This window comes from Nilaparvata lugens, chromosome 4 (genome assembly GCF_014356525.2).
Source record: "Nilaparvata lugens isolate BPH chromosome 4, ASM1435652v1, whole genome shotgun sequence".
NCBI lineage: Eukaryota > Metazoa > Arthropoda > Insecta > Hemiptera > Delphacidae > Nilaparvata > Nilaparvata lugens.
The window spans coordinates 59,871,452-59,887,067 of NC_052507.1; the positions used below are offsets into that span (position 1 = coordinate 59,871,452).

The 15,616-nt window shown below is 33.4% G+C and overlaps 2 protein-coding genes across 2 annotated transcripts; both read right to left on the reverse strand.

The window, feature by feature from the left end:
• Positions 1–806: 806 nt before the first annotated feature.
• LOC111064011 (glucose dehydrogenase [FAD, quinone]-like) lies at positions 807–5,782 on the reverse strand. The gene is made up of 3 exons (XM_039426042.1): positions 5,557–5,782; positions 3,224–3,710; positions 807–2,292 (listed from the first exon to the last, which is right to left on the reverse strand). Exons 1-3 carry the CDS (start codon positions 5,572–5,574, stop codon positions 923–925), a joined length of 1,875 nt encoding a protein of 624 aa, XP_039281976.1. The 5' UTR covers positions 5,575–5,782; the 3' UTR covers positions 807–922.
• A 3,867-nt stretch (positions 5,783–9,649) lies between these two features.
• LOC111054583 (glucose dehydrogenase [FAD, quinone]) lies at positions 9,650–15,592 on the reverse strand. Its single transcript, XM_039426046.1, has 4 exons — positions 15,411–15,592; positions 14,472–14,476; positions 12,621–13,103; positions 9,650–11,344 (listed from the first exon to the last, which is right to left on the reverse strand). Exons 3-4 carry the CDS (start codon positions 13,029–13,031, stop codon positions 9,962–9,964), a joined length of 1,794 nt encoding a protein of 597 aa, XP_039281980.1. The 5' UTR covers positions 13,032–13,103; positions 14,472–14,476; positions 15,411–15,592; the 3' UTR covers positions 9,650–9,961.
• Positions 15,593–15,616: the final 24 nt, after the last annotated feature.

Here is a 15,616-nt window from a genome sequence, read left to right on the forward strand (position 1 = left end):
ATTCAGATGACACGGTCGTAATTAGGATGACGGCGAACCTAGGGAATAGTGCTGAATCGACAGATTTTATTGGCGCTAATGGTGCGCTCTGCTGTTCAATTTAAGAAATATTATCGGATCACTGGTCGTCATTCACACCGTGACCATGGTTTAATAATTCAGAACGAGAGTGAGAGAGAGGGAATGTATGTTTGTGTATAAGGGAGAGATTGAGAGAGAGTGACAACCACACTGTCATTCCAACAAATCATGCGCATACGATAAACATAAATTTGACATACGTTGCGAAAATTGCTCTCGCGCCCCAACTAATCCTAGCCGCGGCATTATTAACACTAATTATAATTTCCCTATTAATTACGCAGCCCGTGTTTACTCGCTTCCGCCATGTTGTTCTCGACAGACGAGTGTCGGAAGGCTAATTAGCATCATTGGTTTAGTTTGGTCGCAATTGACAATTGCATGCGTTGTTGTCAAACCAAATAGGAGGGTGGTGGATTTTTGTAATAGACACTGTCAACTTTGGACAGACCCTACAGTGTTAATGTTGATTCACAAATCAATCCAAACTTTTGCGAGAGTTGTTTGCTATAAATATTGTGGCAGTTTTGAAGCGTATTTATATAGATGTACACAATTCACAAAAACTATAGTTATTTTAGATATGAAAATGAGTTGGATGCAGAATCTGAATATCTATCTATTCATTCTATTTATTTTCTTAGAAAAAAGCAAAGATCGGGAGAAAAACTTATCAAAGATGGACTATGTACATACGGTAATCATTATTTTGATGGATATGGATATGTATTACAATCGATAGTCACAGAGCTAGGATATACATTTGTTACATTTCCCATTGATCTATACATTCTATCCAACATGTCCAATTGAATATAGATAATTTTGAAATAATTCATCCTCAAAGATTATCCTCCTTGATCATATCAGCAGCCTTCTCACCAATGGCATATGCAACAGCCATAGTATGTCCAGCTATGATTTCAGGCATTATAGAAGTGTCAGCAACTCTTAGACCTTTCACACCACGTACTCTCAACCTATTGTCAACAACTGCATCTCTATCACTGTCTGGTCCCATCCTACACGTTCCACACTGATGATGGAACATTGTGGTAATTTGCCTCACAAGACATCCCAGGTACTCATCTGACTCAAATACATACTGTGTACATCCCTCCATGGGTTTTGAGTATAGTTTGGAGCCATATTTTTGTAAAGCTTTGGTTTTACTGATTCTTAGTACTATTTTCAAGGCATCAACTAAAGTTATCAAATCTTGTTCGTTTGACAGAAAATTCCCATGGATTATGGGATCATCAAAAGGGTTTCTGCTTCTAAGTTTCACAGTTCCCCTACTTTTCGGATACAACAACATCGGCCAAATATTCCATGCGGTTTTGTAGCAGATGTTTGAATACTGTCTCTTGTAGAAACCTTCATCCAAATACCTTGATTTCTGCTGAACCTTGCCACAATCTACCGCTAAAGAGCCTGTGACAAAGAGAAACTCGATATCAGGTACCCTACCAGTGGCGTATTTAGTTTGAGCGTAAGCAAAACTCTCACACCCCAAAATTGAGTATCTACCTTGGCCGAATAAAGCCACCTCTTTGACTGATTGGATAGTTGGTATCAGTGGTAGATCCCATTGCAATCCTGCGTCAGTAACATTTACCAAAAACGCCAAACTTGCTGTGGATACATGCTCTTGAAGGTTGTATCCTACGGAAAGGTTCTGGATAACTGGAATACCAAGACTTTGAAGATGTTGTTGTGGACCTATACCGGATAACATCAATAATTTCGGACTATTGAAACCACCAGCGGTGACTATCACTTCCCTGCGTGCAAATACCTTTACCTTTTGTTCGAAATTTTTACCTAGTATCACATCCACCCCAACAGCTCGTCGGTTTTTTATAATAATCTTTGTGACAAACGCATATTTCTGTACCACAAGATTCCTCCTATATCTGGCAGGCCAAAGGTACGCTTTGGCTGCACTGAAACGTCTGCCCTTGTGAAGTGACGCTTGGATTCTTGAAAATCCTATCCTCTCGTTGGGGTTGTTGTAATCTGAGTAGTTGAGTCCGATTTCCCTGCCAGCTCTCTGGAATGCTCGCGATAGATCGTGCTGGTAACTGGGGTAGTTGAGATGGACTGGACCCCGGGTTCCATGGAAGGGTGAGTTGCGGAGACTCGGTATGTCCATGGTTTCTGACTTGATGAAGTAGGGAAGTATGTCTGAGTAGCTCCATCCATCATTGCCTGGAAGAAGTGTAAAATAAAACTTTTTATTTTGGAAAATTTGAGTTGTAGACCCAATGACCCATCAAAAATCAGTATTTAATAGGATACCCCCGTTGTAATTTACAAACTGTGTTTCCAAGTTCAGAAACTTGGAAGCACAGTGTCTAGACTACAATAGAGTTTTTATAAGTATTTCGTCATGGAAAACACTTTTCTTTTATTATTGGAATAAAGCCGGCCGGGTTGTTCTAGTGTTGAGGACCATCACAAACTTCGGTCTGTTAGCACCGCCTGGTTTGAGGGTTCAAATCCCGCCCAATGACATGGACGTTTGATCATCTCATCAATCTACTAACGCACTTTCCATTACCCACACACAAGCGAAAAGCTTATGTGGGCATTATCCGCAATAGAAAAAAACAACATCGAATATAGAATACATTGATCAATATTATTCAATCAGTAACATTCCCTCTAATAGATTATTGTCTGAATCATGAATCGTCAATTATTGTGTAATGAAGTGATAAAAATGTTTCTCACAAAGAAATTCATTAGAATATTCATTGTAACATTAACATTTCTCAAGAAATTGATTGAATGAAAATAATCATTTATGGACAATTGTTTTCCTAGAAAGTAATCACTGTCTCTGTCTTCAAAAAAGAACTCTCTTCATAGTTTTAAATTGGAGTCTTTGATGCAATTTTGTCAAAATCTTAACATACTTGAAAAATTTACTGCCTAATCATTCTTTGCCTTTCCCAAATAAATGGTGAATTGAATTTTAATATCTATTATACTCTGTGAAATTGATATTTTCAGAGCTCACTACAGTCCTAGAGTTGACATTTCTACTTGCTATCATATTCAGTCTAATTATGAATCTTAGTTAGATTTCGAATCTAATTAGAAGACATTTGAAAAAAAAATCGAAATCTCAACTCACCCAAAGCAGCCCACTTATCATAATCAGTGGGGTCACCCCTAGTCCACACCATGGCATTGACAAGCGTCCCCCCTCCCACCCCTTTCCCATTGGGCCAATCACAGCGTCCCCCCACACCACCCCTACACACACCGTCCTCCTTCTCCATCTTGTACCCCCAATTATAGGTAGGCGAAGTTATCATAGCTTCGTTTATCAGAGGAGTTTCTCCGATGAACGATTCTTCGGGACCGGCTTCTAGGAGAAGGACGGAGAATCTGGAAATTTCTGAGAGACGTGATGCTACTGTGCAGCCGGCTGGTCCAGCTCCCACCACTATGAAGTCGAAAGTCTGATAGCTGATGTCGGACTCTGGGAATTTGTCGTAGGGCGGAAGCGCACCGTTAATAATCAGGTCGGCTCCAGTGTCGAGGATCGGGTTGGCTTGACTGTTGACCAGCGAGGGAAGCGTCATCAGAGCAAGTAGGATAGCCAACAGCAGGTTCAGCTAGAAAAACAGAAGCAGAAGTTGAAAAAAATCTTCCATGATCACCTCAAATTTTCAGCATTCAAAACTGTCAGAATGGGTCAACCGCAGAATAATCATTAAAAAAAAAGGTTAAGAATAGTCAAATTCACTTGTTATAAATTGTTTAAAAATTCAAGATGAATAAGAATTTCGAAAAATTCGAACACATGCAATAGTTAAGAAACTATTTGTGATACATTGAGATTCAATTAGAACTGTCAGCAGTCAATTTTTATAAGGGTACAAGAAATAAGAGATAAGTGTATTAAGAATACAATAATAAAGAACAATGAGAAATAGAATAGGAAATTTTCATCTAGTTCATAAATGAGAAACATGGATAACAGGCAATTATCTGGTAGATACTATAAAGAGGAAAATAAATGAAATGAATGAGTTATAAATGAAATTGCAGATAATGTAAGAGATAGTAGATGTTTCAAAAATTGATTATACATAAATATTATTGATTTTCTAAAAAAAATTGGGAACTACACTGATTTATAACAGCTCTGAGTTACCAAAAAAAAATTATCATTTGCTTATTATCATTCTAGTTCAAATAAATATGGTCGAATAGTTCACAGTTGCTGGATGAATCACAAGAATTGGCCTAATGTTGGTTTCTGGATTCCATGAAGGAGTTTTTTTAAATAATAAATTAGTTGAAAGAATTGAGTGAATTCCGGATAATTTATTTTGAATATTAATAGATCAATGAATTTGAGGTGGATATAATAAATCAAAATTGATGAGTATGGTATTAATAAGTTAGTGATTGAACAATACTTTTGGGATTTGAAAGAATGTTAAAGATAGCCTTCCTATCAAAATCAATAAGATGATCAAGATAAGATCAATATTATATTTCGAATATTTTCAAGTTACTGATTTTTCATATAATAATTTAATTATAATTTCGAAATCCGGTGTTCTGCAGAATTATTTTTCCCAACAAATATAGAAGTGTAACACTATAAAAATTAATTCTCTGAATAACTCAATTTGTAAGTACTTTAAAAATTTAAATGAATACAGTCCATAATTCAAGTGCGCAGTGGCATTCCGTACACTCTTATAATTTTTAAAATTACAATTCGAACAAGAATAATATTATAGTTCAAGTCAATTAACATTTTTGAACCCATATACTAATGAGTTTTAATAATCAGTTTATAATGAGTTATAATGTAATAATGAGTTGAAGTTTTATAGATAAATCATTTTTTTCATACCAATTTAGATTGTATTATCTATTGAATACCATCATATAGATGTTTTATAACAAAACTTATTATTTTTTATTCGGTGTTACCATAGAGTGAGTGAAGATACAGTTTAATTGATAGGTACCTAGATTATATATATGTCTCTGGTGTTACTCAAAATCAGATCAATAATCATTGAAATCTAGTATAATAATGATCAACTTCCACATAATATAAGTAGGCCTAACTCTCATGAGTCAATCAACAGGTAATTAAATATCAGTTTTATTCAATAAGGATATAATTAGCCTAAATTGCGTATCAGGATGCATTTTCAAAATATTGGATAATCAACTCAATGTTCACGTTATGTGAATGCATTTTCAAAATAGCCTTATTGTTTGAAAAGCACTGAAGATTATTCAAATCTTTCAAATGTAGTAAATTTTACTTAATTGTAATTTCGTGTTTCAAGTGGATGAGCTTCCTTTTGAAATGTATAAATCTGTGGATGAATCACAAGGAATGTGAGAATATCATTTTCATCTATCTCAATTTGAAATATCATACAAATGTGCTATTGATTTTAACCAAATTAACACATTTTTTGTACTTACCTTATCTGATCTGTACATTGTTAGTGAAGGAAGAACAACTAACTTGAAATTTGTAACGTATAAAATTCTAACTTAAAAAGTAGACTCGAAAGTTCAATTTCATGATAAAGCTCGTGTAGGACAATTCAACTGCAAATGAACTAACTTTTTAAAACTGATCGTTTTTGTAATAAAGGTTGTAGAAATTTTAGAGAGAATGAAAACAAGTCTATGCCTCAACGCTTACAGACTCAAAACAAAATACAGCTTTGAAAACATTTTGTAGCCGTTTATTGTGCTTTTCACTAGATGTGGTGGTGAAATTAACAAATGAAATGAACACCTGTAAAATCTTCTGTACAGTTCAATAACTTTTTGCCACAATGAAGCTCATGATATAGAAGTTCAACTTCTATTTTCTTGATTAACTAATATTTCTCGAATATTCTTATCATCATTAAATCCAAAAATTACTATAGGCGGTAACACTTTGATTAACATCTTCTTGTTGTAAACATTACTTATTAATAATCATATTGATATGATTTGTAATTATATCAACAAATAAATGAATAATGATGTTTGGGATGTTCATAGACTGAATAGATAAAATATTATAGAATCAATATTCAATTTCAGAAATAATTGGTTTCCTAGAATTTTGTACTATATATTTAAGCCTATATTTCTTTAATATTTCTGATATTTTTGTTCTATATTATTATGTTTTTTTATGATTCCAGAGATTATTGAAATTTGATAAAAGCTTACAAGATGTCTGTGAAGATCGTTGTGGAATATTATTACTGTTAAAAAAAAATATTAATTGAGAATTTAATTTTCAAAATCCATTCACTAGAAGTTCACTCATCCACCAATTATCCTTCCATCAATGAATAAATGAAATAAATGAAAAATTATCAACGACTGTCGTTTTTAATCAAAGTATTTCACAAGTTAGGCCGCATAGGCCTACAAGCAGTATTTGACAATTTTCAATTATACCGGTATTTTTTATATTCATTATAAGCTATTTATTAGTTCTATTCATTTTATTATTTATTAAAGGCTGCAGCAAAACCATAACAGCAATCATAACTCATGAAAGTTTGAAAAATTCATCAAATTATTAAATCTATCCATCTAACTTATTTATTATTTTTCTCTCAACTCCATTTTAATGTGAATTTGAAGTTGAATATATTTTAAAGTTGAAAATGAAATTTATTCATATTGACTTGATAAATGAAAATAGTTTTATAATGTTACTATTACATTACTAATAACACTATAGTTTTATAGTGTTATTCTGAACGGTTCAGCCTGCTTTATTAGCCTGATTTTCTAATGGATAACTTGGATTTAGGTAATTAGTTCTTAAAATGATGAATGAAAATATTAAATGTCTATCTAATCCAGTTGATCTGCTGCACTCTGCTCAGCTCAATTAATTTTTTATGGGTAATAATACTGATTTCATTCATCCAGTGCATTGTTTGGTCCACCAAAACACATAATTATCTATAGCAAACATCAAATTACAAATTAAACATTATTTTATTCCATGGAACTTTAACTTGAAACCAAATTTCAACCCTCAACATCTGTGACATAATTATGACATAGATAAAAATATAAATCTGATTAGGCTACCCTTTTTAAATGAAATTATTTGGTCACGACATGTTGAAAATTGTATTAGTAGCCGAAACATGTCGTGACAAAATAATTTAAAAAGGGTACTCAGATTCATATTTTTATTTATTTTCAAAAGTTGCCCCAAAGAAAAAAAGCGTATAATTATGAACTACGGTATTTAATATGACCTATTTAAAATCTTTCCAAACTTATTCTACAAACCTTTCCCGAAATCGGTCACGTGTGACGTCACAGGGGACATTTTAAGTCTCCCCCTCAGCTTAGCAGCACATCATCCATTTTCGCTCTAAAGGTGCGTACAGATTTACGCGTCGCGAACACGAGCAATTCACTTTTAATCAGCTGATGCCAAGCTTTTTATATCTGTATTTTACCGTTTCTGTAAAAATACAGATATAGTCAGCTGATTAAAAGTGAATTGCTCATGTTCGCGGCGCGTATATCTCTGTACGCACCTTTATGTCAGCATTGGTTGAATGGGGATCATTGATGTAAGGTCAGTAAGAAGCTGACAGTTTGAAGTGAATCTTACTATAAAGCATTAATATTATCAAACCTACCTACACTTCAGACTCTCATTCATTTCTCAAGAATAACACCAACGTTTCCCATTCAACCAACTCTGTCAGTTTGAAGTGAATCTCAAACCAGAGCATATCAAGCCGCGTTGCACTTAATATTAATCTGCGATATTAATATTGCGATTTATCAAGTGCCGCGCGTCGGGCACAAAGTACGCAGCTAAGTCCTCCAGAGGCTTGAGCAAGATCTGTCAACATGTCGCCGTTTCGCTCCAAGTCGCGCTGTCTCTAGAGAAATTTATTGGAGGTGATTTTGTGTGCCACAGCTTTCCCCTACCCACACCACCATGGTTTAGCCGCCAAGGGGAATTTTGAGAAACATTGCGTTCAGGCCAAAGTTCGTGGCATCGTTTTAGCCTGCAAGGTGTTTCATTGAATCTACTGGATTGAAAATGGAATAAATATACAAATACTTCACACTTTCCGCCAGTGAGACATAATCTCTCAAGGGATATTCACAGTATTTTCATTGAATTTTCTTGATTTGAAATAGAGTAAATATACTCATACTGTGCACCTTGAGGAATAAATTGCTCTGAGCAATATATTATACTCTAGGTGCTTTAACAATAATCTCATTGAATTTTATGTATTTGTGGATAAAACTCATGAATATGATTGGGAAGGAACAACAGGCTTGGCCCAAAACTATTCCATTCCCAAATTTTGATAATGAAATGCTCAAAAAATAGGTTATGATTCTACTGTAAGAAGTTCAAGTTTAATTTTCGTACAAAAATATATATGCTAGAAATTTTGAATTTAGAAAAATTGAGACACCAAATTATAGTTAAATATTACACTTATAAATTATTAATTTTGTTGGTTGAAAATGAAATGATTCACAAGAATTACAAACTCTGAAAGTATTTCATTCAGATTTATCTCCCAAAGGTCAAAATATTTTTATTTGATTTCCTTGATTGAAATGCAATAAAATACCCATAGCCTAAAATATGTTATTATAGCCTACATTTGGGATCATCCACAGTTTATCAGTTCTTTCCAATGTACCTAGAACGCATTGGTTGAATGTATTCTATATATACTCTAGGTGCATCGGGTTCGTTCCTTATGGATTATAGTAAATTTCAAGCTAGATAGTTACCAGTTTAGTGTGATACTTGATATAAAATATATTTGTGGGCATAATTCATTGCATTCGTGGATACAAAAATATTTACAATTAATAATTCAAATTGAATAGATAAAATAGAATAGTTTTTGAGATGAATTTACAAGTACTAATTTTTATATTTTTATCTAGTCATTAGAAATAGACTATTTCTTATTTATTCAAATTAGATTGAGACGCTTTTAATCCTTTGCAGAGGTACTCTTCAAAGTTTCGACTGATAGATTGGAATATATAGTTAATTTATAAAATAAACGTAAGAAGTACCTGATAGAATTGATTAGTTATTATTATAATTGATTTTATAATGCTAGACGATGATTGTATTAAAATTATATATATATTTTTTCAATGACGCATTAATATACATAATCAATGTATGTATAAAATAAAGAGTTTGATTCGTATCATTGAACCAAAACATGTAATGAAAGAGATTTAAATTGTTCTTGTCCCAGCCTATATGATTCAACCAAAATCTGGATTTTTCACTTCACTATAAATCCAAAAAATATTATAGCATAATGAGCTTAGTATTTTTTCATCTAATCACTTACTTTTTAGTTATATTGAGCTCATATTGATACTATCAATCACTATTACCAGAAATTACTATTGTATTTCCCAATGTACCTAGGCTACTTACTTGAAGGTAATCAGAAATAGAAATGTATTATCTGATTACCTGGATTACACTTACACTTGAACAGATTATGGATTCGAAATTAAACTTTTCCCATCATAATAACATTTTTAATATAAAAATATAAATTTCAAAAACAATAATCATTCCACAAATATATCCAGGAAGCCAATTCAAAGTAGGCTATTTATAAAACTATAGATAATCTTCATGACTAATAGCATATTCCGATATATTGTATGGAGTTGAAAATTAGAGATTAAGTTATTGATCCTATCAAAAAATTACAAAAACTTACTCTTCTGAGAACATAATATATTTTATACCGTGAGCTATTAAATAGATTGCATGGGAAATGTTTTTTCACAAACTGATGAATCCCATGACATTATCTGTATATTATAAACCTCATAGCCCATACTTAGCTAGCAGATCATCCTTAATGATTGCAGCAGCCTTTTCACCAATCATATAAGCCACAGCCATGGTATGACCACCAACCAGACTTGGCAAAATTGATGTGTCAGCAACTCTGAGTCCTGTCAACCCACGCACGCGCAGACGCTGGTCAACAACTGCTTCAACATCCTTGTCAGGACCCATCTTACAAGTTCCACTCTGGTGATGGAGCTGAGTTGTGACATGCCTTACTGCACACCCTAGATACTCATCTGAAGCGAATTTGTAATCGGAACAGCCTTCAATCGGTTTCTCATATAGTTCAGAAGCATATTTTTGGAATGCGTAAGTTTTGCTTAGGGAAATTACAGATTTTAGCGCTTCCACCAACACTTTCAAATCATGCTCATCTGACAGAAAATTTCCATGGATCTTAGGTGGATCCATAGGGTCCCCACTCCTCAACATCACAGTTCCTCTACTTTTAGGATATAACAACATTGGCCAAATTGTCCAAGCTGTCTTATAACAAATCTCCCCAAACTCATCTTCAAAGAACTTTTCTGTAAGTCCCATGGCCCTCCTGTAGATGGCTCCACAGTCGTAAGCTAGGGAAGCTGGTACAAATATGTATTCAATATCAGGTGCCTCAGTTGTGGCATACTTTGTTCTCACATACCCAAACCCTTCACAACCTAACAATGTCAGTGGACCTTTACCTTTAACTAACCATTCAGTAAAATCCCCAGCAGCTTCTATCAGAGGCTGTCCCCATTTCAAACCTGCATTGGTGTCATTCACCAAAAAGGTTAACGCAGATGTAGAAATGTGTTCCTGTAGGTTGTTTCCTACTGGAAGGTCTTGTACAACAGGGATAGAATGTTGTTCCAAGTGTTCCTTAGGTCCCACCCCAGATAGCATCAACAGTTTTGGACTGTTAAAAGTCCCAGCTGAAAGAATTACTTCCTCTCTAGCAAAAACTACATTCTTTTGTTTCAACTGTTTCCCTGATAAAAACTCAACCCCATACGCATGTTTGTTTCTGATAAGGATCTTTGTAACAAACGACATTTTACTGATCACTAGATTTTTCCTGAACTGTGCCGACTTCAAATAGGACTTGGCAGCTGACCAACGGCGCCCCTTCCTTAAGGTGGCCTGCATTTTGGAGAACCCTATCCTTTGGTTGGGGTCGTTGTAGTTGACTTCCATGTAGTTTTTCTCCCTTCCAGCCTCGAGGAAAGCTCTCATCAGATCTGTTTCGTAGCTTGGGTTGTTGATATGTACGGGTCCCCCTGTGCCGTGATAGCGGGAGAACTTCAGTGAAGCGATGTCCATATCTTCAGACTTGATAAAGTAAGGGAGCACCTTGGCATAGCTCCAATCATCGATGAACCGTACCTCTTGTGTTCATTTTACTCTTATTTTTATGATTTATATTGGGAAACTACATAAATCCCTATATTGGTTGTAAACCGTAATTACTCCAAGAGCTCTTGAGACATCTTATGAGGTAAATAGACTTACCACCAAGAGGTTACCACCATGATTCCTACAATGAGGCTCCCATGTTAACTTTTTGTCTATGTAGACGCCTAGGAGCTTGCTTGATATTTCTTCAACGGACTGCTGAGAGTCAGCACTATGCTTCAAGCCACAGATAAGAGTTTTGGTCTCTAGGGTTGAATAGGGTTAATAGTCGATTCTTATTGCTATATCTTCTCACCGTAGAAGCCTATCCTGAACATTGACTGAGCAGCATATATGTTCTTGCTCAACAGATTATTATTTCTAATTAGAGAGAATTTAGTTTCTATTTTCAATAATATTATAATGAAAATGGAAAGTAAGATAATATTAACTAATATTAGCAATCATAAAATCAGTATGGAATATTAGGTATGTTAATTTATTGATGAACAAATTAAATTGTGCATCCTTATCACAGAAAAAAAACAGTACATCATTAGAAAAATTCTTTCTTGACTCACGGTATTTGAAATTCTACAGTTCCACTAGGAAGACTGAAGATGAGGAAATAATAGCCTGCAGAAGCTTAGAAGCTTAGTCTACAGAAGTAATGTACAACATATAAAACAATAACGAATAAATTCTATGAAAGTTATTAATATAATAAATTACTGAACGCCAAACATTTCAAACTTAAATGAGATATTCAAAAAAAATATAAAATTATCATTCATTCATGTATGATTCATTTCAGCTACCGTATCTGAAAAAATCAATTGAGGCTTGTAATTCATCTATCAGTTGAGGAAATTATTCAAGAATCTTATTGAGGATCTTATCATTAAAGTTCATTATAATTTTTCGTTATAATTTTTATAATTTTTCTATTTTATATTTATTCAAAAATCCAGTGATCCACTATAAACTTTACTCATAAAGTGATAAATCAGAAGGAGAAATATCCATTCCCATCAATTCCATAATAAGTTCCCATGTGAAATTTATTTTAAATTGAGTTAGTTTATTGAATTAGTTTTAATTAATAAAAACAAATTATAAAGAATGACCTGGCCCAGAACTTAGAGTGCACTCTAAGCACTTGATTCGTTTCAGTATTTGGACAGTTTCCATATTCTTGAATTAATTAATGGAAAATAATGATCTGAAAATTATCACGTTTTCCTTATCACTATCACCAACCTTTAGCAGCCCATCCATCGAAGTCGCTGGGGTCCCCCCTAGTCCACAACATGGCGTTGATAAGCGTGCCTCCGCCCAACCCCTTGCCCGCTGGCCAAATACACCTCCCCTCCTCCCCGCCCCTGCACACCCCCTCCTCCTTCTCCATCTTGTAGCCCCAGTTGTACGAGGTGAGTATCATGCCTTCGTTCAGGAAAGGAACCTCACCAACTGGCGATTCCTCGTCGCCTGCTTCGAGGAGTAGTACTTGCATACTGGACATTTCGGATAACCGGGAGGCGAGAGCGCACCCCGCCGGTCCGGCACCGATCACGATGAAGTCGAACACGCGTCCGTTGACGTTGACCTCAGGGTATTCGTTGTAGGCTGGCAGCGAGCCGTTCAGGAACTCAGAGGTCAGCCGCTCCATGAGGAGGTTGGAGTTGTCCTGCGTCAGCGAGGGCTGTACAACGGCGAAGAGTGCTAGGAGGAGGTGTGAATTATTTTAAATTCAAGTATCCTTTTTTCTAATTGTTCATTCGAAAAAAGCAATAATTTTTGTAAAAGATTTAACTATTAATAATAAATTGATTTATTATTTTTTAATTATATTTAAGAGAAGAAGCACTAACGAAAAAATATATTTAAAATTCATATTCTTTGATTATTATTCTCAGAAAAAGGAACTTTCATTGGGAATTGATTTTTTATTACCATCATTGACTTAAATTATAAATTATTGTAAATAACTACTTTAGAAGGAGCCGATAGTGAGCTACTGTATCCTCTTTGTGTGATTTTTGAAAACGTTTTCTTATTCATGTGTTTCTTCAAGTGAGTGGTCATTCTACTTTTCTGCAAATTGAATGTGAAACTGAACAATTTATAGAATATTTCACAAAAAAACAATTGTTTCATTTTCAATTATAAAGAATAACCTGTAAGTTATGTGAGTTGTGTCATTTTTAAAGGATAAATGAAAATTGATATTTTCATGCCTCTAGTTTTCTTGAATAGTTTATACGCTTTATTCTTATAGGATTGTCGATTTAATTCGTGATTTTCAATTTGCATTTGTAAGATTTGAAAATAATTTTCTTTCAATTTCCGATGATTAATCCCAAAAATTCATTTATTTCAATCTTTGAGGGCTATTTACACCTGTCTGATACTCTATTTGTTCAATAGGATAATAAATAATTTAGAAAATAAAATAGATCTATTATAGTAATTATTGAACGAAAATTCCAATTGAAAGCTGTAAATCACCCCGATGACTTCTTCTACTGCAAATATTGACAACAAGAAATGTAACTTTAAATTTATTCTGATCTGTAGATCTATTATTGTTATCAGAACCAACTAAATTGTATACAGTATCATAGCCACCTCTAATACAGGTGTATTATAGGTGGCTATGACAGTATTCATCAATATTAATGAAATATCAAAATCTATTCCTCTCATTTATATTCATTGAATATCATAATATTATATTTCGAATTCAATTTATTAATATTTTCTATCTATAGATATTTCAATTATCAAAGAAATTACTAAAACCCTCTTGATACTTTTCATATAACTATTTTTGAGCACCATGCCATTTTTAAACTATTTTTTTATAAAAATATGAAGAGGGTTCTGGTGATTCCTATAATAATTGAACAATTTAAGTTTCCCTATTAATATACTAAGACACTATAGATATGTATCCTCGAATAATACTTGTTGCAGAAAATATTATTAAAATTTGAACTATCATAGGGGAAAGAGAAAAATTGTTGTTTAGACACCATATTGGTTTTTTTTATTCTTGAAGAGCATTTACTATTCAATATAAACTCTCGAGAAGCTGTGATCTGTGTGTGGACTCTTGGTTCTAAAATCATGTAGAATCAATAATATTGAAATCAATAATTATCATCATACTGTAAAAATTTACAAACTTGTTAATTTCAAAACAGTATGGTAATATCAAGTATGCACAAGATATTTGTCAACAAATCAAGTAAATACTAGTAAAAACAACACTCATCAATACACTTTTTGTCAAGGTAATAGTCAAGGTATACCTATTATTTCATGAAATGACTGAAGACAATATATTTAGCGGAATAGAACACTCATTGTTAATAATAATGTAAGTGGAATTTAAATCAATGTTTTGACCAATATTCGTTTAATATTTCCAAGATAGCGTGATAATAATTCCTTTTTATAACAAGAGATTATTATGATTCTGAATTCTGGAAATTATTTTCTGGAATTATATTCTGGACTCAGATAATTTTCAAATCGATCTCTTTCTATCAGTGCAATGTGGCATACAACTTCCAATATAGCCTACTCCTTCTATTCTCACCAATCCTCATTAATCATTCAAATGGAAATGAAGGGATCAAAATGAAAATAATCTCCAATTGCAGTAGATAATATCATGGATCTATGTTTAATAATTAGTCTATGATAATAGTTATTTATTCTACACTCCACAATATCTCTCTCAACAATATTGAACAATAGGAGTAGCCTACTTTTAATCTCTTATCTCATAAGTTGATGATCAGGAATGTATCTACTTCTATGTAAATGCACTCAAAGAATGATACTGCAACTGATTGTAAATATGATGCAATTCTAATGATATTGTCGGAGGAATTTCAATATATAAAATTCACTTCAAAAAAGTAAAATACGGTAAAGGAATTGAATTATGATTAATTTTTAATATACCGCTCTCAGTAATGAAAAATTGAATATAAAATATATAGCTTTATTTATCAAGTGAAATATCAATAATTGCAACTCACCTTGATTCCTGGTTGCCAAGATCTAACAAAAATCGATTTATTACACAACTAGAAAATCATTCTGATAAATAAATTATTCACCAATATAATGAACTAGTTTCAATAAAGATACATCGTACTCCAGTGTTGTTTATTACGATTTCAATGTTCAACTAGACTGGCCCAATTAAAACACAAGCACAATGATGTAATTGAATACCTG

Bases quoted from the DNA above. Each gene is read 5' to 3' on its own strand.
- LOC111064011 (XM_039426042.1), bottom strand. The intron at 2,293-3,223 runs GTGAGTTGAGAT...CACTTCTTCCAG, and splicing joins TGATAAGTGGGCTGCTTTGG to GCAATGATGGATGGAGCTAC.
- LOC111054583 (XM_039426046.1), bottom strand. From the start codon at position 13,031: ATGGAGCGGCTGACCTCTGAGTTCCTGAACGGCTCGCTGCCAGCCTAC. The intron at 11,345-12,620 runs TGGTGATAGTGA...GAGGTACGGTTC, and splicing joins ATGGATGGGCTGCTAAAGGT to ATCGATGATTGGAGCTATGC.